This window comes from Lepidochelys kempii, chromosome 1 (genome assembly GCF_965140265.1).
Source record: "Lepidochelys kempii isolate rLepKem1 chromosome 1, rLepKem1.hap2, whole genome shotgun sequence".
In the NCBI taxonomy this organism is placed as follows: Eukaryota; Metazoa; Chordata; order Testudines; family Cheloniidae; genus Lepidochelys; species Lepidochelys kempii.
The window spans coordinates 134,770,672-134,794,523 of NC_133256.1; the positions used below are offsets into that span (position 1 = coordinate 134,770,672).

At 41.7% G+C, this 23,852-nt stretch overlaps 1 protein-coding gene across 13 annotated transcripts in view; it reads left to right on the plus strand.

Moving 5' to 3' along the window:
* Positions 1–23,100, plus strand: part of OFD1 (OFD1 centriole and centriolar satellite protein) — a 66,211-nt gene extending 43,111 nt beyond the window's left edge. For 9 of the 13 annotated variants that reach the window (XM_073355046.1, XM_073355102.1, XM_073355026.1 and 6 more), the window contains 7 exons: positions 10,455–10,555; positions 13,439–13,594; positions 16,524–16,643; positions 18,163–18,320; positions 19,091–19,273; positions 20,280–20,350; positions 22,155–23,100. In XM_073355046.1, coding sequence (XP_073211147.1) covers positions 10,455–10,555; positions 13,439–13,594; positions 16,524–16,643; positions 18,163–18,320; positions 19,091–19,273; positions 20,280–20,350; positions 22,155–22,200 — 835 coding nt within the window. In that variant the 3' untranslated portion in view covers positions 22,201–23,100. Of the gene's footprint in view, positions 1–10,454; positions 10,556–13,438; positions 13,595–16,523; positions 16,644–18,162; positions 18,326–19,090; positions 19,274–20,279; positions 20,351–22,154 lie in introns of those variants that run through there. The other 4 variants (XM_073355036.1, XM_073355065.1, XM_073355083.1 and 1 more) reach the window with 4 other exon arrangements.
* Positions 23,101–23,852: the final 752 nt, after the last annotated feature.

Consider the following 23,852-nt stretch of genomic DNA (forward strand, 5'->3'; position numbering starts at 1 on the left):
TGAAACAGTAATTCAGAGGGTCCACAGCTTCATTGGAACTCTGGAGAGTCCATGGAACAGGTGCTGGGAGGGCCAGGACTAGATTCAGGCGCAACGCAGTTGGACCATGGAGTCTCCTCTCTTAGGATGTGGTACTAGATAGACAGTCTGTACCCTAAGCCCTGGTCTACACTAGGACTTTAGGTCGAATTTAGCAACGTTAAATCGATTTAAACCTGCACCCGTCCACACAGTGAAGCCCTTTATTTCGACTTAAAGGGCTCTTAAAATCGATTTCCTTACTCCACCCCTGACAAGTGGATTAGCGCTTAAATCGACGTTCCCAGCTCGAATTTGGGGTACTGTGGACACAATTCGATGGAGCTATCCCAGAGTGCTCCATTCTGACCGCTCTGGACAGCACTCTCAACTCAGATGCACTGGCCAGGTAGACAGGAAAAGAACCGCGAACTTTTGAATCTCATTTCCTGTTTGGCCAGCGTGGCAAGCTGCAGGTGACCATGCAGAGCTCATCAGCACAGGTGACCATGATGGAGTCCCAGAATCGCAAAAGAGCTCCAGCATGGACCGAACGGGAGGTACGGGATCTGATCGCTGTTTGGGGAGAGGAATCCGTGCTATTAGAACTCCGTTCCAGTTTTCGAAATGCCAAAACCTTTGTGAAAATCTCCCAGGGCATGAAGGACAGAGGCCATAACAGGGACCCGAAGCAGTGCCGCGTGAAACTGAAGGAGCTGAGGCAAGCCTACCAGAAAACCAGAGAGGCGAACAGCCGCTCTGGGTCAGAGCCCCAAACATGCCGCTTCTATGATGAGCTGCATGCCATTTTAGGGGGTTCAGCCACCACTACCCCAGCCGTGTTGTTTGACTCCTTCAATGGAGATGGAGGCAATACGGAAGCAGGTTTTGGGGATGAAGAAGATAGCTCACAGCAAGCAAGCGGAGAAACCGGTTTTCCCGACAGCCAGGAACTGTTTCTCACCCTAGACCTGGAGCCAGTACCCCCCGAACCCACCCAAGGCTGCCTCCTGGACCCAGCAGGCGGAGAAGGGACCTCTGGTGAGTGTACCTTTTAAAATGCTATACATGGTTTAAAAGCAAGCATGTGAAAGGATTACTTTGCCCTGGCATTTGCGGTTCTCCTAGATGTAGTCCTAAAGCCTTTGCAAAAGGTTTCTGGGGAGGGCAGCCTTATTTCGTCCTTCATGGTAGGACACTTTATCACTCCAGGCCAGTAACACATACTCGGGAATCACTGTAGAACAAAGCATTGCAGTGTATGTTTGCTGGCATTCAACCAAAATCCGTTCTTTCTCTCTCTGTGTTATCCTCAGGAGAGTGAGATATAATTCATGGTCACCTGGTTGAAATAGGGTGCTTTTCTTCAGGGACACTCAGTATAGCCCATTCCTGCTGGGCTGTTTGCCTGTGGCTGAACAGAAATGTTCCCCGCTGTTAGCCACAGGGAGGGGGGAAGGTTGAGGGGGTAGTCACGCGGTGGGAGGAGGCAAAATGCGACCTTGTAACGAAAGCACATGTGCTATGTATGTAATGTTAACAGCAAGGTTTACCCTGAAAGAGTGTAGCGACTGTTTTATAAAATGTGTCTTTTTAAATACCGCTGTCCCTTTTTTTTTTCTCCACCAGCTGCATGTGTTTCAATGATCACAGGATCTTCTCCTTCCCAGAGGCTAGTGAAGCTTAGAAAGAAAAAAAAACGCACTCGCGATGAAATGTTCTCCGAGCTCATGCTGTCCTCCCACACTGACAGAGCACAGACGAATGCGTGGAGGCAAATAATGTCAGAGTGCAGGAAAGCACAAAATGACCGGGAGGAGAGGTGGAGGGCTGAAGAGAGTAAGTGGCGGGCTGAAGAGAGTAAGTGGCGGGCTGAAGACAGGGCTGAAGCTCAAATGTGGCGGCAGCGTGATGAGAGGAGGCAGGATTCAATGCTGAGGCTGCTGCAGGACCAAACCAGAATGCTCCAGTGTATGGTTGAGCTGCAGCAAAGGCAGCTGGAGCACAGACTGCCACTGCTGCCCCTCTGTAACCAACCGCCCTCCTCCCCAAGTTCCATAGCCTCCACCCCCAGACGCCCAAGAACGCGGTGGGGGGGCCTCCGGCCAACCAGCCACTCCACAACAGAGGATTGCCCAAAAAAAAGAAGGCTGTCATTAAAATTTATTGAAAGTTGTAAACTTTTAAAATGCTGTGCTTAAAGTGCTGTGTGGCATTTTCCTTCCCTCCTCCACCACCCCTCCTGGGATACCTTGGTAGTCATCTCCCTATTTGTGTGATGAATGAATAACGAATGCATGACTGTGAAGCAGCAATGACTTTATTGCCTCTGCAAGCGGTGATTAAAGGGAGGAGGGGAGGGTGGTTAGCTTACAGGGAAGTAGAGTGAACCAAGGGGTGGGGGGTTTCATCAAGGAGAAACAAACAGAACTTTCACACTGTAGCCTGGCCAGTCATGAAACTGGTTTTCAAAGCTTCTCTGATGCGTACCGCGCCCTCCTGAGCTCTTCTAACCGCCCTGGTGTCTGGCTGCGCGTAATCAGCAGCTAGGCGATTTGCCTCAACCTCCCACCCCGCCATAAACGTCTCCCCCTTACTCTCACAGATATTGTGGAGCACACAGCAAGCAGTAATAACAGTGGGAATATTGGTTTCGCTGAGGTCTAAGCGAGTCAGTAAACTGCGCCAGCGCGCCTTTAAACGTCCAAATGCACATTCTACCACCATTCTGCACTTGCTCAGCCTGTAGTTGAACAGCTCCTGACCACTGTCCAGGCTGCCTGTGTACGGCTTCATGAGCCATGGCATTAAGGGGTAGGCTGGGTCCCCAAGGATACATATAGGCATTTCAACATCCCCAACAGTTATTTTCTGGTCTGGGAAGAAAGTCCCTTCCTGCAGCTTTTGAAACAGACCAGAGTTCCTGAAGATGCGAGCGTCATGCACCTTTCCCGGCCATCCCACGTTGATGTTGGTGAAACGTCCCTTGTGATCCACCAGAGCTTGCAGCACTATCGAAAAGTACCCCTTGCGGTTTATGTACTCGCCGGCTTGGTGCTCTGGTGCCAAGATAGGGATATGGGTTCCGTCTATAGCCCCACCACAGTTAGGGAATCCCATTGCAGCAAAGCCATCCACTATGACCTGCACATTTCCCAGGGTCACTACCCTTGATATCAGCAGATCTTTGATTGCGTGAGCTACTTGCATCACAGCAGCCCCCACAGTAGATTTGCCCACTCCAAATTGATTCCCAACTGACCGGTAGCTGTCTGGCGTTGCAAGCTTCCACAGGGCTATCGCCACTCGCTTCTCAACTGTGAGGGCTGCTCTCATCCTGGTATTCATGCGCTTCAGGGCAGGGGAAAGCAAGTCACAAAGTTCAATGAAAGTGCCCTTACGCATGCGAAAGTTTCGCAGCCACTGGGAATCGTCCCAGACCTGCAACACTATGCGGTCCCACCAGTCTGTGCTTGTTTCCCGAGCCCAGAATCGGCGTTCCACAGCATGAACCTGCCCCATTAGCACCATGATGCATGCATTGGCAGGGCCCATGCTTTCAGAGAAATCTGTGTCCATGTCCTGATCACTCACGGGACCGCGCTGACGTCGCCTCCTCGCCCGGTATCGCGTTGCCATGTTCTGGTGCTGCATATACTGCTGGATAATGCGTGTGGTGGTTGATGTGCTCCTAATTGCCAAAATGAGCTCAGCGGCCTCCATGCTTGCCTTGGTATGGCGTCCGCAGAGAAAAAAGGCAGCGGAGACTTCGGGAACTGTGGGATAGCTACCCACAGTGCAACGCTCCGGAAGTCGACGCTTGCCTCGGTACTGTGGAAGCGCTCCGCCGAGTTAATGCACTTAATGCACTTAGAGCATTTTCTGTGGGGACACACACACACTCGAATATATAAAACCGATTTCAAAAAAACTGACTTCTATAAATTCGACCTAATTTCGTAGTGTAGACATACCCTGAGAGTGTTTCTGGAAGTCTAGAGCTTGAGACAGGGACGACCCAGCCAGCCTAAGAGCATGTGGGATCTAGTAGTTAGATCCAAACACAGCAACCTGGTGAGCATCCACCAGGGGGAGCTCAGGTAGGGTTGTTATATTTAGACACTAGACCAGTGGTTCTCAAACTGTGGTTTAGGACCCCAAAGTGAGTCATGACCCCATTTTAATGGGGTCACCAGGGGTGGCATTAGACTTGGTGGGGAGGAAGCTGAAGCTGAGCCCCACCGCCCATGGCGGAAGCCAAAGCCCAAGGGCTTCAGCCCTGGGTGGTGGGGCTCAGGTTTCAGTCTTACTCACCTGGGGCTGAAGCCTTTGGCTTTGGCCCCTTGCTTGAGGTGGTGGGGTTGAGCTTTGGCGGGCTCTGGCTTTGGTGTCTCCACGCCCCCCCGGGGTCGTCTAGTAATTTTTTTTGTCAGAAGGGGGTTACAGAGCAATGAAGTTTGAGAATCCCTGCTCTAGACTTTGTCCCTTACGCACCAGATACTTAAATACATGGGTGATACTCTCCCATCAGTTATCTCTGCTTTCAGGAAAGATAATTTAGTTTTTTCCTCTGAAGGCAGGCTCTAGAAGTTGATCTTTGGCATTCTACAAAGGTAGCTGCTAGTTTTCTTCTTTCAGAGTCAGGAAGTCCTGGCGGAAAAGGATCTCGTCTCTACCCTGAGACCAGATTTTTTTTTGAAAGTCAGAACCTCTTGAGGAACAGGTTCTGTTCAAGCTTAGGAACAACAAGAGTCTAATGAACTTCAGCATCATGCTGACTGACATGAATATGGCTCCCAAAGCTGCTCTGGACTAGCATTAGACCATGAGTCTGGTCAGAGCTGATCACATAGAGAAACTAGATTATGTGCTTTGTTCTACCAAGATAAGATTTGTAGTTGTCATAAATATAAAGGGAAGGGTAAACCCCTTTGAAATCTCTCCTGGCCAGGGGAAAGCTCCTCTCACCTGTAAAGGGTTAAGAAGCTAAAGGTAACCTCGCTGGCACCTGACCAAAATGACCAATGAGGAGACAAGATACTTTCAAAAGCTGGGAGGAGGGAGAGAAACAAAGGGTCTGTGTGTCTGTCTATAGTCTTTGCCGGGGATAGACCAGGAATGGAGTCTTAGAACTTTTAGTAAGTAATCTAGCTAGGTATGTGTTAGATTATGATTTCTTTAAATGGCTGAGAAAAGAACTGTGCTGAATAGAATGACTATTTCTGTCTGTCTTTTTTGTAACTTAAGGTTTTGCCTAGAGGGATTGTCTATGTTTTGAATCTAATTACCCTGTAAAGTATCTACCATCCTGATTTTACAGAGGTGATTCCTTTACCTCTATTTACTTCTATTTTTATTAAAAGTCTTCTTGTAAGAAAACTGAATGCTTTTTCATTGTTCTCAGATCCAAGGGTTTGGGTCTGTGGTCACCTATGCAAATTGGTGAGGCTTTTTATCCAACATTTCCCAGGAAAGGGGGGGTGCAAGTGTTGGGAGGATTGTTCATTGTTCTTAAGATCCAAGAGTCTGGGTCTGTAGTCACCTAGGCAAATTGGTGAGGCTTTTTACCAAACCTTGTCCAGGAAGTGGGGTGCAAGGTTTTGGGAAGTATTTTGGGGGGAAAGACGCGTCCAAACAGCTCTTCCCCAGTAACCAGTATTAGTTTGGTGCTGGTAGCGGCCAATCCAAGGACGACGGGTGGAATATTTTGTACCTTGGGGAAGTTTTGACCTAAGCTGGTAAAGATAAGCTTAGGAGGTTTTTCATGCAGGTCCCCACATCTGTACCCTAGAGTTCGGAGTGGGGGAGGAACCTTGACAGTAGTGTAATGCATATGTGGGATCATGGACCCTTTCTAGCCCCGCTTAAATGCCTTTATTACCCTCTTTACTTGTCAGAGTCTAATTTAAAGACTAATTCTAAGAATTTAATTTAGCTCAGCTATTTTCAGCCTATCATGAACTGGCTGAAGGTACATTGTTTTTTTACAGCTCATTGTCATCAGCTTCATGTGGGGCGTGACAATTTTGAGACTACATTTAATAAACCCTCTGTATCACGAGATATTAATGTGTTCCTGACAAAGCTGACAAAAGTGCCTACTGGCTCACTTAATCACAAGTTTTGTATGGGGGGGATCATTTCCTGATGAAGGGAACATTAGCTCATAGAGTGAATGAGCTTCAGGTTTTAGTGACGGGCCCATCTTACACCATATTTTACAAGGGCCAGGTTGTGTTATAAACTCATCAGTAGTTTCCATCCAAAGTGATGGTAGAGTTTCTCATCCTTTCCATACTAGGAAGGCCCTTTGCATAAAGTTGAAGTTTAAAGGTCTTTGAGATTCTATCTGGAGCACACACAAGACCTGAGAAAGTCCACACTGATTCCTTGAGCGATGCTATATCTCCATGAAGACTATGTCTGAAAGGTTGTGTTGCTGTTTTTTTCACAGCTGTGACCTGGCTGCCCTATTGTTTGGCTTGTGCTAGCTGAGGAATAGCAACTTCCACTGCCTGCTTCAATATGATTTTCAGTCAGGATGTTAGGCAAGGCAGGTAGCCTCATGTCATACTCCCCAAAGTTTCAATGTTAACATTCATTTTCTGAGGATGAGCTTCCCTTTGTTTCCTCTTGCCAACAGAACTTGTTTCTGAAGTAGGGGAGCCCAAACTCACATCACCTAGTGGGTTTTGGAGTTTGTTGTTTTGTCTTTTCAGGCTGTCTTTTCATAGAATCATAGAATATCAGGGTTGGAAGGGACCTCCAGAGGTCATCTAGTCCAACCCCCTGCTCAAAGCAGGACCAATCTCCAGCTAAATCATCCCAGCCAGGGCTTTGTCAAGCCTGACCTTAAAAACCTCTAAGGAAGGAGATTCCACCACCTCCCTAGGTAACCCATTCTAGTGCTTCACCACCCTCCTAGTGAATTTTCTTTTTGTAATATCCAACCTAAACCTCCCCCACGACAACTTGAGACCATTAGTCCTTGTTCTGTCATCTGGTACCACTTTGAACAGTCTAGATCCTTTTGTGTAAATGGGCACATTTTTTAGTTTAAAAAGTAACAAAACATCCCCACTGAATCTCTCATTCTTTCCTCTTTGCCCACCACAGAAGAAAAACAGAACAGCACCAAGGCCTTCCTGACCAGGGCTGACCCTAGACCAAATAGCGCCCCAGGCAAGGAGCGTCTTTGGTGGCACTCTCCCCCGCATTTGTTAAACTTTTGAATACCTTACTTTTTATTTCATTTGTAGCCCATTTCACGACTAGCATGTGTGATTTATCCATGTCATATAAAACAATAAATTTGCACACTAGGATCTGTAAATCTGTATTTATTCATTCAATGTATAAGCAAATACAAAAAATTGGTTTCCTCTAAGCTTATAGAAACTTTTTAATTTTAAGAATAACTGAAATGTACTAACGTCAAGAAATTGAACTGTGCACCAACGTTGGGTGGACCAGTAGTAAATAGTGTTACAGTAGGTGTCTGCCTTAGAATGTTAACCCTAGTCCTTTAGTTCAAAGGGTCACTTTTCTCACCGTTGCCCTGGTGAACTGAAGCACACCACCAGAGAGATCCAAAGACTGACCAATGGCATTTTCAAGCGATAAAGTGACATCAGTTTCTCATCAGCCATCATCGATCAAAGATATGTTTTAATGAGCCTGAGCTTCAAAAACCTGCGCTCACCACTCGCGACAAGCAGCCTGAGCAGAATCCTCAAACCTATCCACACGTTAGGAAAAGTGTTGCTAACAACAAAAACAGCACCCCGAGCCCGATGCCCCCCCAAGCCCAGTATCCCAGGTGGTCACCTGCCCCTAAATCAGGCCCTGCTCCTGACACCATCTTGAGAAATCTCCTGGAGGTCAGCTACATTCAAAGAATGAGAGTTCTGCATAGATGGTGTGAAAAAAGGGACAATTACTTATCTTGTAATTCTGTTTTTCTGAAAGATCAGTTGCAGGATTGTCACTCACCCACCCACCTACCCTCCAAGTCTTTTGTTGAAGGATAGGCAGTTGTAGGCTCAGGTTGCCATAGCAAGTGCTCGTTTGTCCTTATTTATTTATTTATTTGAAAAATCAACTCATTTGTACTCATTTAAAATGAGATATAGATAATTTATTTTTGTATTTTATGCAGTTAGAGATTAGGGAGCTTTTGATTCTTGGTCTTGAAAAGAACTGGTTGGAATTTTCTGGGGTCTCTTAGGTAGGTGCATGTTTATCCTGGTGCCTCTATAGTGTCTCACCTTCCACTATTCCATTCCATTTATTCATGCTGTCCTCACTATCTCACTGATGTCCCATTTGGTACTAACATGATAGACCTCACCCGTTGAGGGTTAAGTGCTGTTAATCTCTATGAGAATATTGTAAGAGAAGATGGCTATAGCATGCAACAATTTATTTTTCTGAAATACAAAGCAATAAATGTGTGGGCTTTTTCCAGCTGTTCAGTCTGAGCATCAGGTAAATGTGTCATAGTTGATAGTATTTATATAGCTGGGTAAGGTTAGAAAGAGGGAAGGGGAGCTAACAAAAAAAATAAAAGAAACCATGATACTGCCTCCCAAGTGTGGAAAATCTGGTGTATTTCCAGTAGAGTGGTCCATATTCTGTCCAGAACACCAGGGAGACAATCAAAAGAAAACACCTCATCCATCACTGGGAAAAATGTCTTTTCTCAAGACACCCTCATTACAGTTAGTTTCCTGCCCCAACCTGCGAGTGGGTGGGAAGAAGGTGAATAAAAGCAACCCCTTCTTTCCCTTAGGAGAAATGACTTCATTTCTAGTATTCTGGCTCTGTGGGAAGTATTGTTTTCTTTACTGTTATTCCCAAAATACATTGGTATCATCAGAAGGACAGGGATGAGCCCTTTACATCAGACCTTCCATCTCTCATTAATCCTAGATATAGGTTTGATTACTACAGTTTTAATGCTGATTCCTAAAAAAATTTAAGGATTGAATATTTTGATTATAGGTTAGGATGCCAGTTTTACTGTCCATAAAGCACCTTTATATAAATCTTTGTTTCTCAGAATAATAGTTTTTAATTCATTTTTCTAGTCATTTATTGTTGACCGAGACACCATTAGCTGTTTTATGGAATGTTGTTGATACTGGATACCGTCCATATTCATCAACATTGCTGTGATAAAATGGTTTGTGAAAACCATTTGAGATTCATGCAAATAATTGCCTTTAATGAGACAAACCTCTCTTACTTTTGTTTACTGAATTTGTCCCATTGAATTCCAGGCCTTCCTAACACTTCTACAGGATTTAACACGAGCAATATTATACAAAGTGGCATGCGTCCTTGGACGCTAGATAGATAATATATACCCAACAGACAAAAATTTCTGTAAAGGAGAGATTAAAAACCATTTAATATAGATTATGTACAGATTATAAATTATCTAGATTATATAGTTCTAGAAATACCGCTTATATTTGACTGCAGTAGATGGTGTGTGTAATTTACAGGGTTTTTCTGTATATTGAGCCATTCTTCTGAAATGGCAGAACCAACATTGCTAGGAGTATTTTTCCCTTAGTCTTAATTAATGTAAATTGAAGTCTGTCTCTTAGAGCCTGTTCATTTTATGTATCCTCCTCTTTCTCTTCACCCCATAAAAAGCTTATTCCTTAGACTTTTTTCATAAATATTTTGTATTGTTTATGCTTATAGTGAAAGACTAATATAGCCAGGTGCTGACAAACTTCTGTATACAGGGCTACTGGGCATCTCATTTGTGACCTGCAGCTCTCTTTCTGCTTTATGGATAAGAGATTGCTAGCTGTGTTACAATGGGTGTATTATGCTTGATGCTGTTATAGACAAATCCGCAGTAGTAGTTAGAAAGAGACCACAAAACTCATTTTCCATAGGGCCAAAGAAGGATTGTAAACTGTGGTTTTAGGGATGAAAGGCTATTTAATCTAACGGACTGTCATGGCATCAAAGCACTGGACACAAATTAAACTACAAAACTGAACGTGGTTAAAAAGGACATAATTCTTAATCTCTCTTCCCTTTGTACATGTGATCCTTTTTGCCTTCTTTCTTGTTTTTTGTTTTCTCTTTCTGTTTTAACTCCATTTCATAGAATATCTTTCTTTTTATAAGTATTCACTCTTCCCAGTCGTGGGTATGTTTTGGGGAGAAACTGCAGGAGAAGGTGAGTCTTGCATTCAGACCTGAAGGTGGTCAGGATTAGGTTACTGTATTTCAATTCCATATCATGTAAATTCTGATTTATACGTTAGTTTGCTTATGTGGTTTTACAATTTTCTTAGTCCTTAGCTACTCTTGGGTACTACAGACTATTGTCAGATCTCTACCTGCTGATGTACTTGACATTTTGGTTATTAAACCTTTAAATTCATGTTCTCTTTCCTCCTCGCTTTCAGTCTTCGTAAACAGCAAGCTGATAATCAGGACTTCAATGACTCTTCAAAGCCAGAAAAGCTAGCATATGAGGACCTTGAAGAACATGATTCTTCTCTTAAATGTAAGTTTTAGTGTGTTTTTTCAGACAGTTACTTAGTAAATGGAAAGAGTAGAAGAGCTTGTTATTTTCCTTAAGGTTAACCATTCCTTTCAACCTAAAATTAGCAAAGGGTTAGCGGGGGTGCCTGAGGGATTCATATTAGAAAGAAATGTTGTTTAATACATTTATGATGGAGAAGTTACAAGACCACAGTTTAGCTTATGTCAGAGATTTCAGTTTAAGCTTTTCAGATATTATTTTATTATTATTATTATTAAAATATTATGCAAACAGAACTGTGCAACCTTAACTACAGTGAGACCGCTTGTGTGTGGAGAAGAAGGTGAATATTGAGGTATCAAAATTTGCAGATAACACAGTTGTTTAGGTTAATAAAGACTGGAGAAAACTGTTATTAAAGCCACATGATTGGGTAGGAAATTAAACTCACTGTTGACAAATAGACCATCAGTTAAAGGTAGAATACTTCTCAAAGATATGGATGCAGAGATAAGGGGGAGGGATAGCTCAGTGGTTTGAGCATTGGCCTGCTAAACCCGGGGTTGTGAGTTCAATCCTTGAGGGGGCCATTTAGGGATCTGGGGCAAAAATTGGGGATTGGCCCTGCTTTGAGCAGGGGGTTGGACTAGATGACCTCCTGAGGTCCCTTCCAACCCTGATATTCTATGATCAGCATTAGCTCCAGGTGTCACATTGTCTCAATTCATGCATTGTTGTTGGGGCTCATAGAACATGGAGCAAAAGGTAACAGTTCCCTACTTGCTTTCCTAGGTATCAACACAGTATTAAACTTTAAATAAAACATCTCTAAGATTGCTCTGGTTTTCCATGGCAGACATGCTGGCTATGTTGAGTGATGAGTTGATGAAGTGGGTGACTGTTCTGTGGATTTTTCCCCTTAGTTTTAGTTATTTGAATCATCAGTTTTAATTCGTTCCATTTAGTTTTCTTTTTACAGCTTTTAAATACAGTAACTCCTGACCTAACGTCGCCCCGGTTAACATTGTTTCGTTGTTACATTGCTGATCAGTTGGGGAACATGCTTGTTTAAAGTTGTGCAATGCTCCCTTATAATGTCCTTTGGCAGCCGCCTGCTTTGTCCACTGCTTGCAGAAAGAGCAGCCTATTGGAGCCAGTTGGTGGGGGCTTGGAACCAGGGTGGACCGGCAGGCCCTCCATCAGCTCCCCGCTCCCCTAAGTTCCCTGTGCTGCAGCCGCCCAGCAGGCTACCAATTGCCGGCAGTTCAGCTGTCTCTCCCGCCACTGCCATGTGCTGTTCCTGCCCTCTGCCTTGGAGCTGCTCCTGGGAGCCTCCTGCTTGCTGTGCAGAGTGGAGGGAAAGAGGGGTGCTAATGTCAGGGTGTCCCCCTTCCCCCGCACCTGCCCCCCGCTCCTGTACCTTATCTCCACAGAGTCGGGGGGGAGACGAAGACATGACAGGGCTCAGGACGGAGAAAGCTTGCTAGCAGCAGCTGCTGTCTCAACTTGCTGATCTACTTAAAAAGGCAACGTACTAAGAGTGGTGTCAGCGTACTTAAAGGGGCAATGCGCGTCTGTCTCTCTTTCTCTGCCATGCTGTCTCCCTTCCCTCCATTCATGCTGCCTTGTAGAGTGTGAGGCTATATTAAGAACAGTGTGTTAACCCTTGAGGGCTCAGCCGAGTGCTGGTTCATCATTTAGCAGTAAGGCATTCCCTGGGAAATATCCCACCCTCTTCCACCCTCTGACTCCACCACTTCAACCAAGCTTCACAATCATCATTGCTGTGTACAGTACTAAATTGTTTGTTTAAAACTTATACTGTCTGTATATTTATATATATGTGTGTGTGTGTGTGTATATATAGTCTTTTGTCTGGCAAAAAGAATTTTTTCCCTGGAACCTAAACCCCTCCATTTACATTAATTCTTATGGGGAAATTGGATTTGCTGAACATTGTTTCGCTTAAAGTAGCATCCTTCAGGAACATAACTACAATGTTAAGCGACACATTACTGTAGATTATTTAACAGTATTTTACGTTATTTTTAATGCAGCTTGTATTAGTTGAAATACTTCTACACTAGGTATTTCTGCTCATACAATTAGGATATGACGTTTATTCATTTAAATTATTAAATTACTTACTTTTACAGTAGATACTTTTAGGAACTGATTCTAATTCACCTATTTTTATTCCTTTATTTTACTGGATTTGAGAACAGACTGGATGCTATGAGTAACTGGAAAAACCAGGTATCATGCCTAGATAGAATTAGCTAAATGCCTCCTCATCTAATTAGTGATGCACATGAACAGAAGGGATAATTTGAGATATTTGTACCTAGAGCTGGTTCTAAATTAACTGTACTGACCCCCAGTGTTATGTTGGGTGTACCAGTGAACACCTCCATTGGCATGTGAGTGGAGGAAAAGAGCTATCAGAAAGGAGGAAGGGAGCAGAAAGAGAAGAAACATGAAAAGCATATGCCACGACCTGCCTTTGCATGGGCACACACCTTGTTCAATATTGATTTCTCTGTGGCACTAGTACAGTCATTTTACCCCTGTGAACTTCCTCTCAGGGCACTTGCCAATAAATATAGGCAATCCTGGCTCCTTTTCCTAACTCCGTTTTGAGGGCCCTGCAGATCTCTCCAAACTGATGACACCTCTGACTTCTGGGTTTGAAAAACCACTAAACTTCTATTTAACCAGATTAAACATAATAAGAGTGTTCAGTAATCCTTGTACTTCTTACTCCATTAGGGCAGTGGTCTCCAAACTTTGGGGCGCGTCCCCCTAGGGGAGCGCAGAGGAATGTTCAGGGGGACGTGGCAAGTCTTGATCCAGCCCCCATGGGGGATGTGGAGAGAGCGTCACCTAGCCCTGCTCTGTCCCTAGGTCTGCTGCACCCTAAGCCTGCCCCCAGCTCCGTCCTCAGCTCCACTTCTGCTCCTGGACCCAGCTCCCGACCCCTGACCCCGACTGCGACTCCTAACCACAGTTCTGGCCCTGAGTCCAGCTCCGGTGGGTGTGTGTGGACAGATTCAATTACAGGTAAGGGGGGTGGGGCGCGATTTAAAAAGTTTGAGGACCACTGCACTAGGGAAAGCCTAATCTTACAGGAGCCTGGCAGTATTTCCCTTCCTGATCAAAGTCTACCCTTGCATTCCCCTCTGTGATTCTGCTCCCTCTCTCCTCAGAAGTCAAAAAACCAACCTTTCGAATTAACGCCTACCCCCCATCCCCCCGCCCCCAAGATTTCCAAACAAGCAATCTGGGAGGCGCTTCCACTAGGAGTCCAAACCTCTGTGTACCAATGGCATGTGTTCTCTTTGTCCTGTAACATACCCCATCATGCAGTTTTGTTTAACACTTATCCAATAACATCTCATATCATACAATTTCAAGTTAACCTTGTACCTTCTCCACAGCATATAAAAAGCAAAAAAGAAAAAGGGGGAAATACAGAAAGCGGGGAAGTAGATAACAAAGGAATAAGACAAAAAGAGAAGAGAGAAAAAAAGGAGAGTGTAGCAATTATATCAGCACATGGTGCCAGGGGACATCAGGAGACAGGAAATGCCCATCTGCCAGTCCAGCCTAAAATGGGTTCCATCACTGATGTAGATAATTACCATGACAGCACAGTTATTCCTAACTCATAGCAATAAAAACCTCTCTAGCACTCTTCACCCACGTGTAAGAATGAAGATACATACAGAGCGAGATAATTTTTATTTTCTAAATAGTGTTGTTGCTTTCTGGCTGCAAATAAAGATCATTCTTGCTGTACTAGTTGCTGTCTTATTTTGGTGAATATATTACTGTTGATGATCTAGTTCTCTGTTTCTGCGTGGATGACTGATTTTTAGAAGTTGGATCCAAGATCTAGTAACCGAGGAACAACATTGGTACTTCTTGCAGTGTGTTTTATGAAATATATGAACTCTGATACATTTATATGCATAATTTTTATATATATATATATGGACATTTTAGACTTCGATTATTTAAAGATCTTTATATTAATACTGTTTTCTGCTCTTAGAATATTAGAAATGGTTTTGCTATTTAGTCATTCCTTGTGCCAATCTGCACACATGAAATTCTGCTGTTTCAAGCATGGGGAATACAAAACAACATATTGATGATGATTGTTGATAATGACTACAAAATAAGTAATATCTGTGTTTAGGCAGCCATATCTTTATTATTAATCAAAGTTATCATTTAAAACTAATTTAAAAGAAAACAAAAAAAGATGCTTTTGAGTATGTTAATCATATGATGGGTTATCTGATGTACATGAAAGAGAATGAGATTTGTGTGTCATTATACACAAGGCTGGTGAATCAAGATTGGAAGTTTTTCTAAAGATATGCTTTAGGAATTATTTTGGGGGAAGTTCTAGGGCCTGTGTTATACAGGAGGTTAGACTAGATGATCACAATGGTCCATTCTGGCCTCAGAATCCATGAATACCTATTACTGAGGTTGCCTGAGACTTCTCACTATAAGATCCTGTTTTCAGTTGCTTATAACTTCGCCAAACTTTAACTATTTTGGAAGGACTTTTCTGTGCGAGTTGTGTGCTTCAGGATGAAAAGTTTTTGGAAAATTGTCCCCTGGTGTGAATGCATTATGAGACAGTCTTTAATTATGTAATCACATTCTATTTTTTCCACAAGATGCCTGTCTCATTCAGTGAACGAGATAGATCTGCTCTGTGGATGGATCAGGGTTGTGTAGCAAAGAAGGCTGTTGTGTGTCGGACCTCTGCTTCATTTGTTGCAGTAGTTGGAAGGTGTGTAGTGAAGGTGGCAGGGGATTGTAGGAAAAGAAAGGAAGGTCTTGTGATTAAGGCAATTGAATTCCAGAGTTCCTATGTGATGCTAGGCAAGTCACTTAAGTGACTACCTGTCAGAAGTTTGGTTTATGTTCATCTTTTTCTGGATGCCTTACTTGAGACAGTTGGGTCTGACTTGCAGAAGTGCTGAACACACATTTGCAACTGAAGTCAATGGGAGCTGTGCTTGGAACATATAAAAAGCTATATAATGCTAAATTGCATGAAAATCCAATGACCTAGGTTTTTCAAATTGGGCACCCAAAATTAGTGGATATTTCTGACTTTAATTTGTGCCTCAGTTTACCATATGTAAAATGGGGATACCACTATCTTACCTGACAATGGTCTTGTGAAAATGAATTCTTTATTATTTGTGGAACGGTCAGATACTACAGGAATGAGCACCATAGAGAAGCCAATGAGGAAATTAATACTTCTGTCTTCAGAGCAGGGTTTGAATAGTAGTGTGCAGTAAGTAAGGCCTGGGGCCATACATTGAACAATGAGGAGAAAACAACATATTGAATAGCTGCTCATGAAGTGAACTCCATTCATCCTGAATGAGGTGGGTCCTGTGGACAAAATAGTATGTGATCATGTAATCAAAGACTATCTCATAATGCGTTACACACAAGTGTGACTAATTAAGGTTGAACAGGCATTCTGGCATTTCCTAACTTCTGAGGGCTTTTTATGTAGTTCTTTGTGAGATGTGTGTGTGTGTGTATATATATATATATATATATATAGGCACACAGATATAGTATGTGAAGGAAACCTACTTGTTTTTTACATTTTGGGGCTATATTTATGAATCAAATAAGAATTTTAAAAATCTTTTATCTCACAAGTATATGTTGATTTCAGTTGTGCCAGTAGCTTTAGTTGTTACGTGTTGTCACAATCAGTTTTCAAAGCCAATCAATGCCATGATTATGATTAAAGTAGCAAGTGCAGCCTACTTGATATTTCTTAATTTTCAGTTAAATGGTTGAGTTTGGAGGGGAGAGGGCTTAATTAATGGCTTAAATTTATGTATTCTCACTCCAACCATTCCCACACTTTGTGTCCGTTCCTTTGCCCCACTATTATAATTACAGAATAATGAGGCCATTGTTCAAACTTCTTCTCCAGATCAAGGGGACATTCCAGAGCAGTTTGAAAGTGATGTGTCACATCCATCTGGGGACAGCGTCAATGGGAGCAATGTCACAAACGCTGTGCCAGCAACAGCCACTTCACAGCAGGATTTAAGTGAGTTCTTAGCTCCGAAACAAAAGCAAATACCCTTTTTAGATGGTCAATGTATTAAAACAAAAAGCAAACAAAAATTAGCATTTTGTAGTTTCCTGCATTGAAGTGGTTGAAAACTTTTCTCAAAGCTAGTGTTTAGGTACTAATGAAGAAGGGATAATACATCTTTTTTTTGTTAATTCTTGACTTACTGTAGGATGATGATTTTCACCAGTACTTCTATTAACTTTGTTTTAATTTCATCTTTTTAAGTTTGCTTTTTGGCTTCTGAAGAGACTTCATTTTTTTGTTTTGGCCTCAATATTAATTTCATGATCTTTGCTTCTTTAGGGAGAAACTTTCTTCAACATTTATCTTAATGTGTGTCTGCATTTGCTGATTGTCTTGCATACCAATTCGCTCAGTATATAATCACTATTGTGAAGGGTGTCAATATAAAACCCAAAGAGATAGATAGGCAAAGATGATTTAAATGCAGCATGCTTAATTTCTCCAATGCTTCAGTACAGCTCAGTGGTATAATGGTCTAGAGCATCTTGCTGGGTATGAAGGTAGTTTTCAAGTCTTACCCAAAGGCGTTGCTGTGGGCAGAAGGCTTTCTAGCTTCAAATAGTTTCTGGTATTTTGTGCATGTAACAAATTACTACTTTATAGAAGTAAATGGTCTTAGCATTTAAACTCCATGGGTTTAACTAGATTTATGTGCTGTGATCGTTTTTCCTAAATAACTACTTTATAATACTTTGTATTTTTGTAACCTCTTCTATCCAAATATCTTAAAACATTTTACAAATACTAAAAAATTAAACCTTGCAGCATCCTTATGAGGAAGACAAGTAGTATCATCTTCATTTTACAGATCAGGAAATTGAGGCACAGAGAGGCTCAGGTTAACATTTTCCTACTTAGAACCTAAACTAGGGCATCTCTAAATCCATATTGACCTCAGTGGGAGCTGTGTGTGTTTACCACTTGTAAGTCAGGCCACTTATTTAGAAGCCTACTGTAAATATGGATTTCATCTACTTGAGGTTAGGCATCCAGATTTGAAAAAAATTGGCTTAAATAACTTGCCCAAGGTCACTCTGGAAGTCTGTGGCACAGCTGGGAATTACACACAGGTCTCCTGACTCCCTCTCCTCTGCTTTAATCATAAAACTCTCCTATCTCTTTGGCTTAAGTCTTGGAGTTTCATTGTGTAACCAGTAAGATAAGAAAACCTAATAATTGAAAAAAAATTGCCTGCTAAATTAGCTCAAATTAACAATATGTTACATGGTACATGTGTAAATTACACATCCAGGTTTTTTAGGTTTATTATAGGTGCAATACAGAAACAGTTACATAATCAATTTGCTGCTTACTTGTTTGTCTGTTTTCCATCTTTCCCAATCGGGACTACCAATTCACTCAATGTATTACCAAACTGCATGTCACACTTTATTTCAATAGCCAACACTTGCAAATCTTGATTACAGCACTTTGTATGTCAAATGGCACAGAAATAATTTTATTACAGCAGTGGTTGATCAAAGACAGTCTGAAGAACAGAAAAGAGAAGAGAGTGAGAAAAAATGGGAAGAAGAAAGAAGAGAAAGAGAAGAAAGAAGGCAGAGAGAAAGGCAGGAAGCACTGGAAAGGGAGGAAAGAGAACTAGAAAAACTGAATGAAGAAATGGTGATGTAATATTTTAATTTCTGACAGGAATGCAACTTTGTTATACCATATAATTTGAACTAAAGTAACCACATCGCAATCCTAGACAACTTCCTACATTGTTTTTTCTATGTGAATTTAACATAGAATAGTTTATCCTGGATTTACTGTCATTAATAATAGTTCTGTAGCTACATTAATAACTAAACTTCCTTGTTTCTAAAATTTCTCTCCAGATTAAAAGCTTGCTGTCCAGTAATTCATGTTACTATGTGATACTATTGTGTGGCATTGGTTTCAACCTGGGCAGGGTTTGGCTTATTGTAAGCCAAAACTAGAGACTGTTTTCTAAATTGGCTCCCAGATTGGAACAAACTGAATGAAAAAATGTGATACCCAATACCCAGTCCCTCAGGTTTCAGGGTAGCAGCCGTGTTAGTCTGTATTCGCAAAAAGAAAAGGAGGACTTGTGGCACCTTAGAGACTAACAAATTTATTTGAGCATAAGCTTTTGTGAGCTACAGCTCACTTCATCAGATGCATTCTCTACTTAAGTAAAACTCCCATTGACTACAATGGGACTTTGCCTGAGCAAGGACTGCATGATCTGGCCAATCCCAGAAGTGTGAGTGAATACGGTACATGTCACATTAAACACTGCATTCAGACTAGAGCACAGATTACTAGATCAGACTGGTAATGTACTGAACTTCATATATAAAGCCTGATTGAAATATTTTTGAACTGGCAGGTCAGTTTTAAGTGTGTTGCTGTTTTTTGGGTTTTTCTAGAAGTTGATCCAAGATTCGTTGAAAAGTGAAGAAGAAGACGAAAAAAAGACAGACCGTGAAGTGGAAGAGTTGGAAATCAGTAGTCCTGATGCTAAAGACAATTTGTGTGACCCTCGTCCTAATCCACTAGAAAAATACATGAAACTGATAGAGCAGAGCAGAGAGCAGGAGCTGACAAACAAGGTGATATACCAAAACCTGCAGGCAGTAAAAGGGTGATTTCAAAGTGTGACTCTGGCGGACAATGTTTTCTGAATTACAATGTATCCATAGATCATGAGGTGGAAAATACTGTCCACTCAATTTGGTCTTCTTCATTTTCAGTGTGAAAATTAGAGTAACAAAATGTGAGAAGAGGAGCTGGTTTATAATATAGTTAGTCAGTTAACTGTTGGATTTGTGTTCACTGTTGGAGATGTGTCTTCCCAAGGGGTTTTGCCTAGTTCATATGGGAATGGCAAGATTACATTTCTTATGTAAGGCTGTGCCCAGCTATATTGCATTATGTCAGACAGTAACACAGAACAGTATTTAATGTAGTTAGAAATTAACGGTTTCAAAATGTTGTATGTAGACAGAGGATAGTTAAAACTGAGGGCCTAATTTTTAGAGGGACCTCCTCTTGCATGTTCACTAATGGTACACATAATGCACCAAGACAGTAGCACGCACATGATAGAATTTATATTTCGAAAACCCATTTCTGCAGAAATTGGGTTTGCCTCTGTCACTATCATTTATACATGTAAATGATAGTGCACCAAAATTTCAGGTCTGAAATAGTTTCCTGATGAATGGATGTCAAAAATTAAACATTTAGGCCTGAGAGAACAAATAACTGTGATTTAAAAAAAAAAAAAGTCCATTGAAGCATTCCAGTGAGTGGATTGTCATCAAAAATGGAATTTCTTATTATTATTAAAATTATTTTATAAGTTTCTGTTCCGAACTGGTTCACGTTTTGTATCCCAAAACATCATTACCATATTGCTGACAATGTGCTTGCTCTTCTATACAATGTTGTTTAAAAAGTCATGGTGTGCATAAAACTACATAGCTAGCATTTGTTGACAGCAATAGCTTACCTATGTGCTTAAGCTCTCTGTAAGATCATATGCTACGCTAGTACTATTATGTTTGTAAAGTTAGGTCAAAGAACCAAATTTAATGTTTTTCTCTTGTCTGCCAGAGCTCCAAAAAAGAGGAAGTGGAAGAAGTATCGCTGATAGAGAGACTCCTGTCTAGTGAAAAAGATGACAGGTCAGGCTGGATACAGTTATTATTTAAAGCTGAGGTATTCTTAATTGCTAAGGAGTCACAGAAATGGTATTTCAGTTACTTGAAAATGTGACTCATTTTATTAATGTGATAGTTGTGGTTTGATTTATAGGTAACCTATGTCTGCCTTTCAAAAATGAAATTCACATATAACTTTCAGCCAAACCTTTCTCCTAAACGAGTAGATCAAAAGCAATATGCTGAAGTTAGGCATCCTTTTAAGTAAAGACTAGTTTTTTCTTTAATTTTTCTTAGAAAAATGCAGCCCTCTTCTCTTGGCTGAAGAAATTATTACAGCATGTGCAAACACCCCCATTTACAATGATGTTAAACAACAATATTCCAGGGAGATGGGTCAGCAGCCCTGCTGATTAGCCCTTCAGCCCTGGGACAGCAGCAGCACAACCTTCACCTTGCCCAGAGCTTGAGACAATTCCTGGGGGTTAATGACACTCTTCGTGCCTAACGTCTCTGCAAGGTCAACAAATGAGAGTGCTAAATTGGCAGAGTAGGTTGGCTTATGTGTATATTTGCTCAGTCTGGCACTGGATTGTGATTAACAATTTATTTCAGCTAGACCAGTTGTTGGAGAATAAAAACTCACTTGCTCCAGCTCTGAGCCAGATCTGAGCCAATGATGTCAAAGATTCCTTATCCCATCCCACCGGTCCCCAAGCCCATTTCTTCATTCCATCTATTAGATTGGTGGGGTTTGTTTTTTTTCAGTTGCAAAGAGAAGAGGTGCAGTGTTATGCTCATGTGGATGGGCTTGTCTGAATTTTTACATAAAGAGCTAATTGTTGAAGTAAATCTTGAACTATCCCTGCTTTCCAATAGTTATCCCTTTTGAGGTCTGATGATTGGTTGTTATATGCTTAGAAGGTATTTTAATGCCTTTTCTGCAAATGCTCCTGCGCTTCACCTGAGATGATGGTCTTTTTCCGTTGAAATCATTGGAAGTTAGAGTAACCCTGGGACAGACAAAAAACAGCAGATGTAGCTGGAGCGTTTCAGTAGGAGTTTGAATGGTTTAATAAGTTACGTGTACTCAAGTAGATAAACATTGACTGCATAATTTAAATTCGTAGGTTGTTACTAAAGTATGTCTTCCTTACTGTGCCTGTGTTTACACTGCAAGGTAGCGGTGTGACTTGCCCTGCTTGTGCTAGCTCTCTTTGGCAGCAGAGGCACAAGTGAGCCATGCCCCTTAGAAACCCACCTGAAACTGGTAGGTAAATACCCAGCCCTGCATCCGGTGCCACTGCCCAGGCTTCTGCAGCTACCCTGCTGTTTATACTCACATTGGTCAATTAGAGCTAGCACAAGCATGTGTAGACGAGCAAAGGAAATTACATGTCTTGCGCACAGCGTAGACCGTCTGTATTTCTCCCCTCTCATGCTGAACAATGTGTTACTGTAAGGTTGTGCATGAATGCTGACAAAGGATTCCCATCTAACAAAAACTGTGTATTATCTATCTGCATTTGGGTTCACAAATAGGTACTCTTATTTTCTGAAGGATGATTTCATTGTGTCAGAAGCTTATGCTCAGACACTGGTATTAATTTTCAAGAATCCACTTACTGCCTGGGGCTATTGACAAAGTCACTGTAATTTGAAAGGCTGATTTGTAAAGCCAGAGGTAGGAGGTTGTCTCTTCTTAAATCTCAGGCAAATGGAACTTTCTAGTAGGAAGGGAAGATATTTAGACGCATGAGTAAATTTCAGGCAGAAGACTGCTTCAGAACCCATTCATAACTCCTTTTCCCTTCTACCCCACATTTAGTGCTGCAGGCGTCTCTCATGGAGAACCAGATGAAGACTTCTGGTGAATAGCCGCTACTCTCTCCTAATGACCAGCACAGTGGAGGATGGTGTGAAGTTATGTAAACAGTCACTAGACCACAAGAACTGAATATTTTCATGCACAATGGTTTCAGCTGGGGATCAGAATTAAAGTTTAACATGTTTGTATTAAAAAAATTATAAGCCTTTTACAAAGACATTATCCCAAATGAGTCCTTTTAGATGAATCTGCTATGACTGGTAGTACTAATAGCTGCTAAAACCTTAAGCACATGGCCTAACCTTTGTGTTTTAAGCTTTCCCCTATCTTCACAAAATATTCTAGGAGTCACTACAGCCTGTTGATCAGAAAGTGTTTGTTTTCGTATTCGTGAAAAAGCTCTGGGCAGTGACTGAAAAGCAAAGCTGCCTGTACTATTAGGATATAAAGCAGTTCAACATTTTTTCAGGTAAATTAGGTGGCTTTTAAAAAATACCATCCTGCCTTAAGACAAGAGAGTTTTAAAGATTTAAATGATAAAAATGAAAATTCAAACAAAGTAGATTTGAAAGTGGTGGTCTTTTCCAGCGTGCTTACATTGCTGGTTTCACAAAATGGCATGTCAAGCTGACTATCTGTGACACAAGAGCTCAGATATGCTGATTGTGATGCATTCTGATAGACACCTGATAACTATTTCTTTGAGACCTTTAGATTAGTGCAGTTTTTCACTGGAGATAACTTGTTGAAGTACTTTTCTACAGAAGCAGCAAGACAGGGGAAGAAAAATACACTTTAAAAGGCGATCTTCATGCTGTTTCACTGCTGGTATATTAAATACTCCATAGGAGTGGGTATAAACACGACTGTCTTAATCCTCTTCACTTTTTTAGGTTTGCATTTTATAGACTGTTCTGGTATTTTATAATAAAATGTGTCAACGGTGCTCTTTGAAGTTCTCATTATTGAACAGAATTTCCAATTAGTAAGAAATGTAATATGGAAGTACTCTTTGGTTTGTGGGTAAATATTTTAAAGCACCAATAGGTACTACTCCAGAGGTTTTCAAACTGGGGAGCAGGGAATGTGTTCTGAGGGGGGAGGAAGGAGGAGAAACTTTATGGGGGGAAAAAACCCTTACTGTGCACATTTTCCCAACAGCAATGAATAACTAACAAAGCTGATTTCTTCAGGTCCTCAGTTAGTGCTGTGCCTTTCTGTTCAGATGGCAACGACTTTGTAGAAAGTTATGCAAACTTTACGTTAATCCATTTGCTACGATGTGGTATGTGCATTTAATTGTAAGCATGGACCACAAGCGCAGTTTTGCTTTTGCTCTTATTACAGTGGATTGTTGGCTCATTCGTGCAACAGAAACAATCTCTCAAGTGAAGCACCACTGCTGCATATGTACTTGCGTGGCAGGAGGTGCAAACTGCTACAGTCACAAAGAAGCGGGGAGCATAGTCAAATAAGTCTGAGAACAACTGTACTATACAGTAGGTATGGTGAAGGTGCAACTGGGAGTGTACTTGAGTTGGGTCATGGTTACTGATCAGATGTAACAAGGAGAAAACCCTAGCTTGACTCTCAGGTGGTTGCAGGGTTAGCAATCTTTTTCTGTAAAACAGTGCATGAGATTTTTAATAATTAATATACAAACTGACTGATTCTTCATTCAACCATAGTCACTCTATT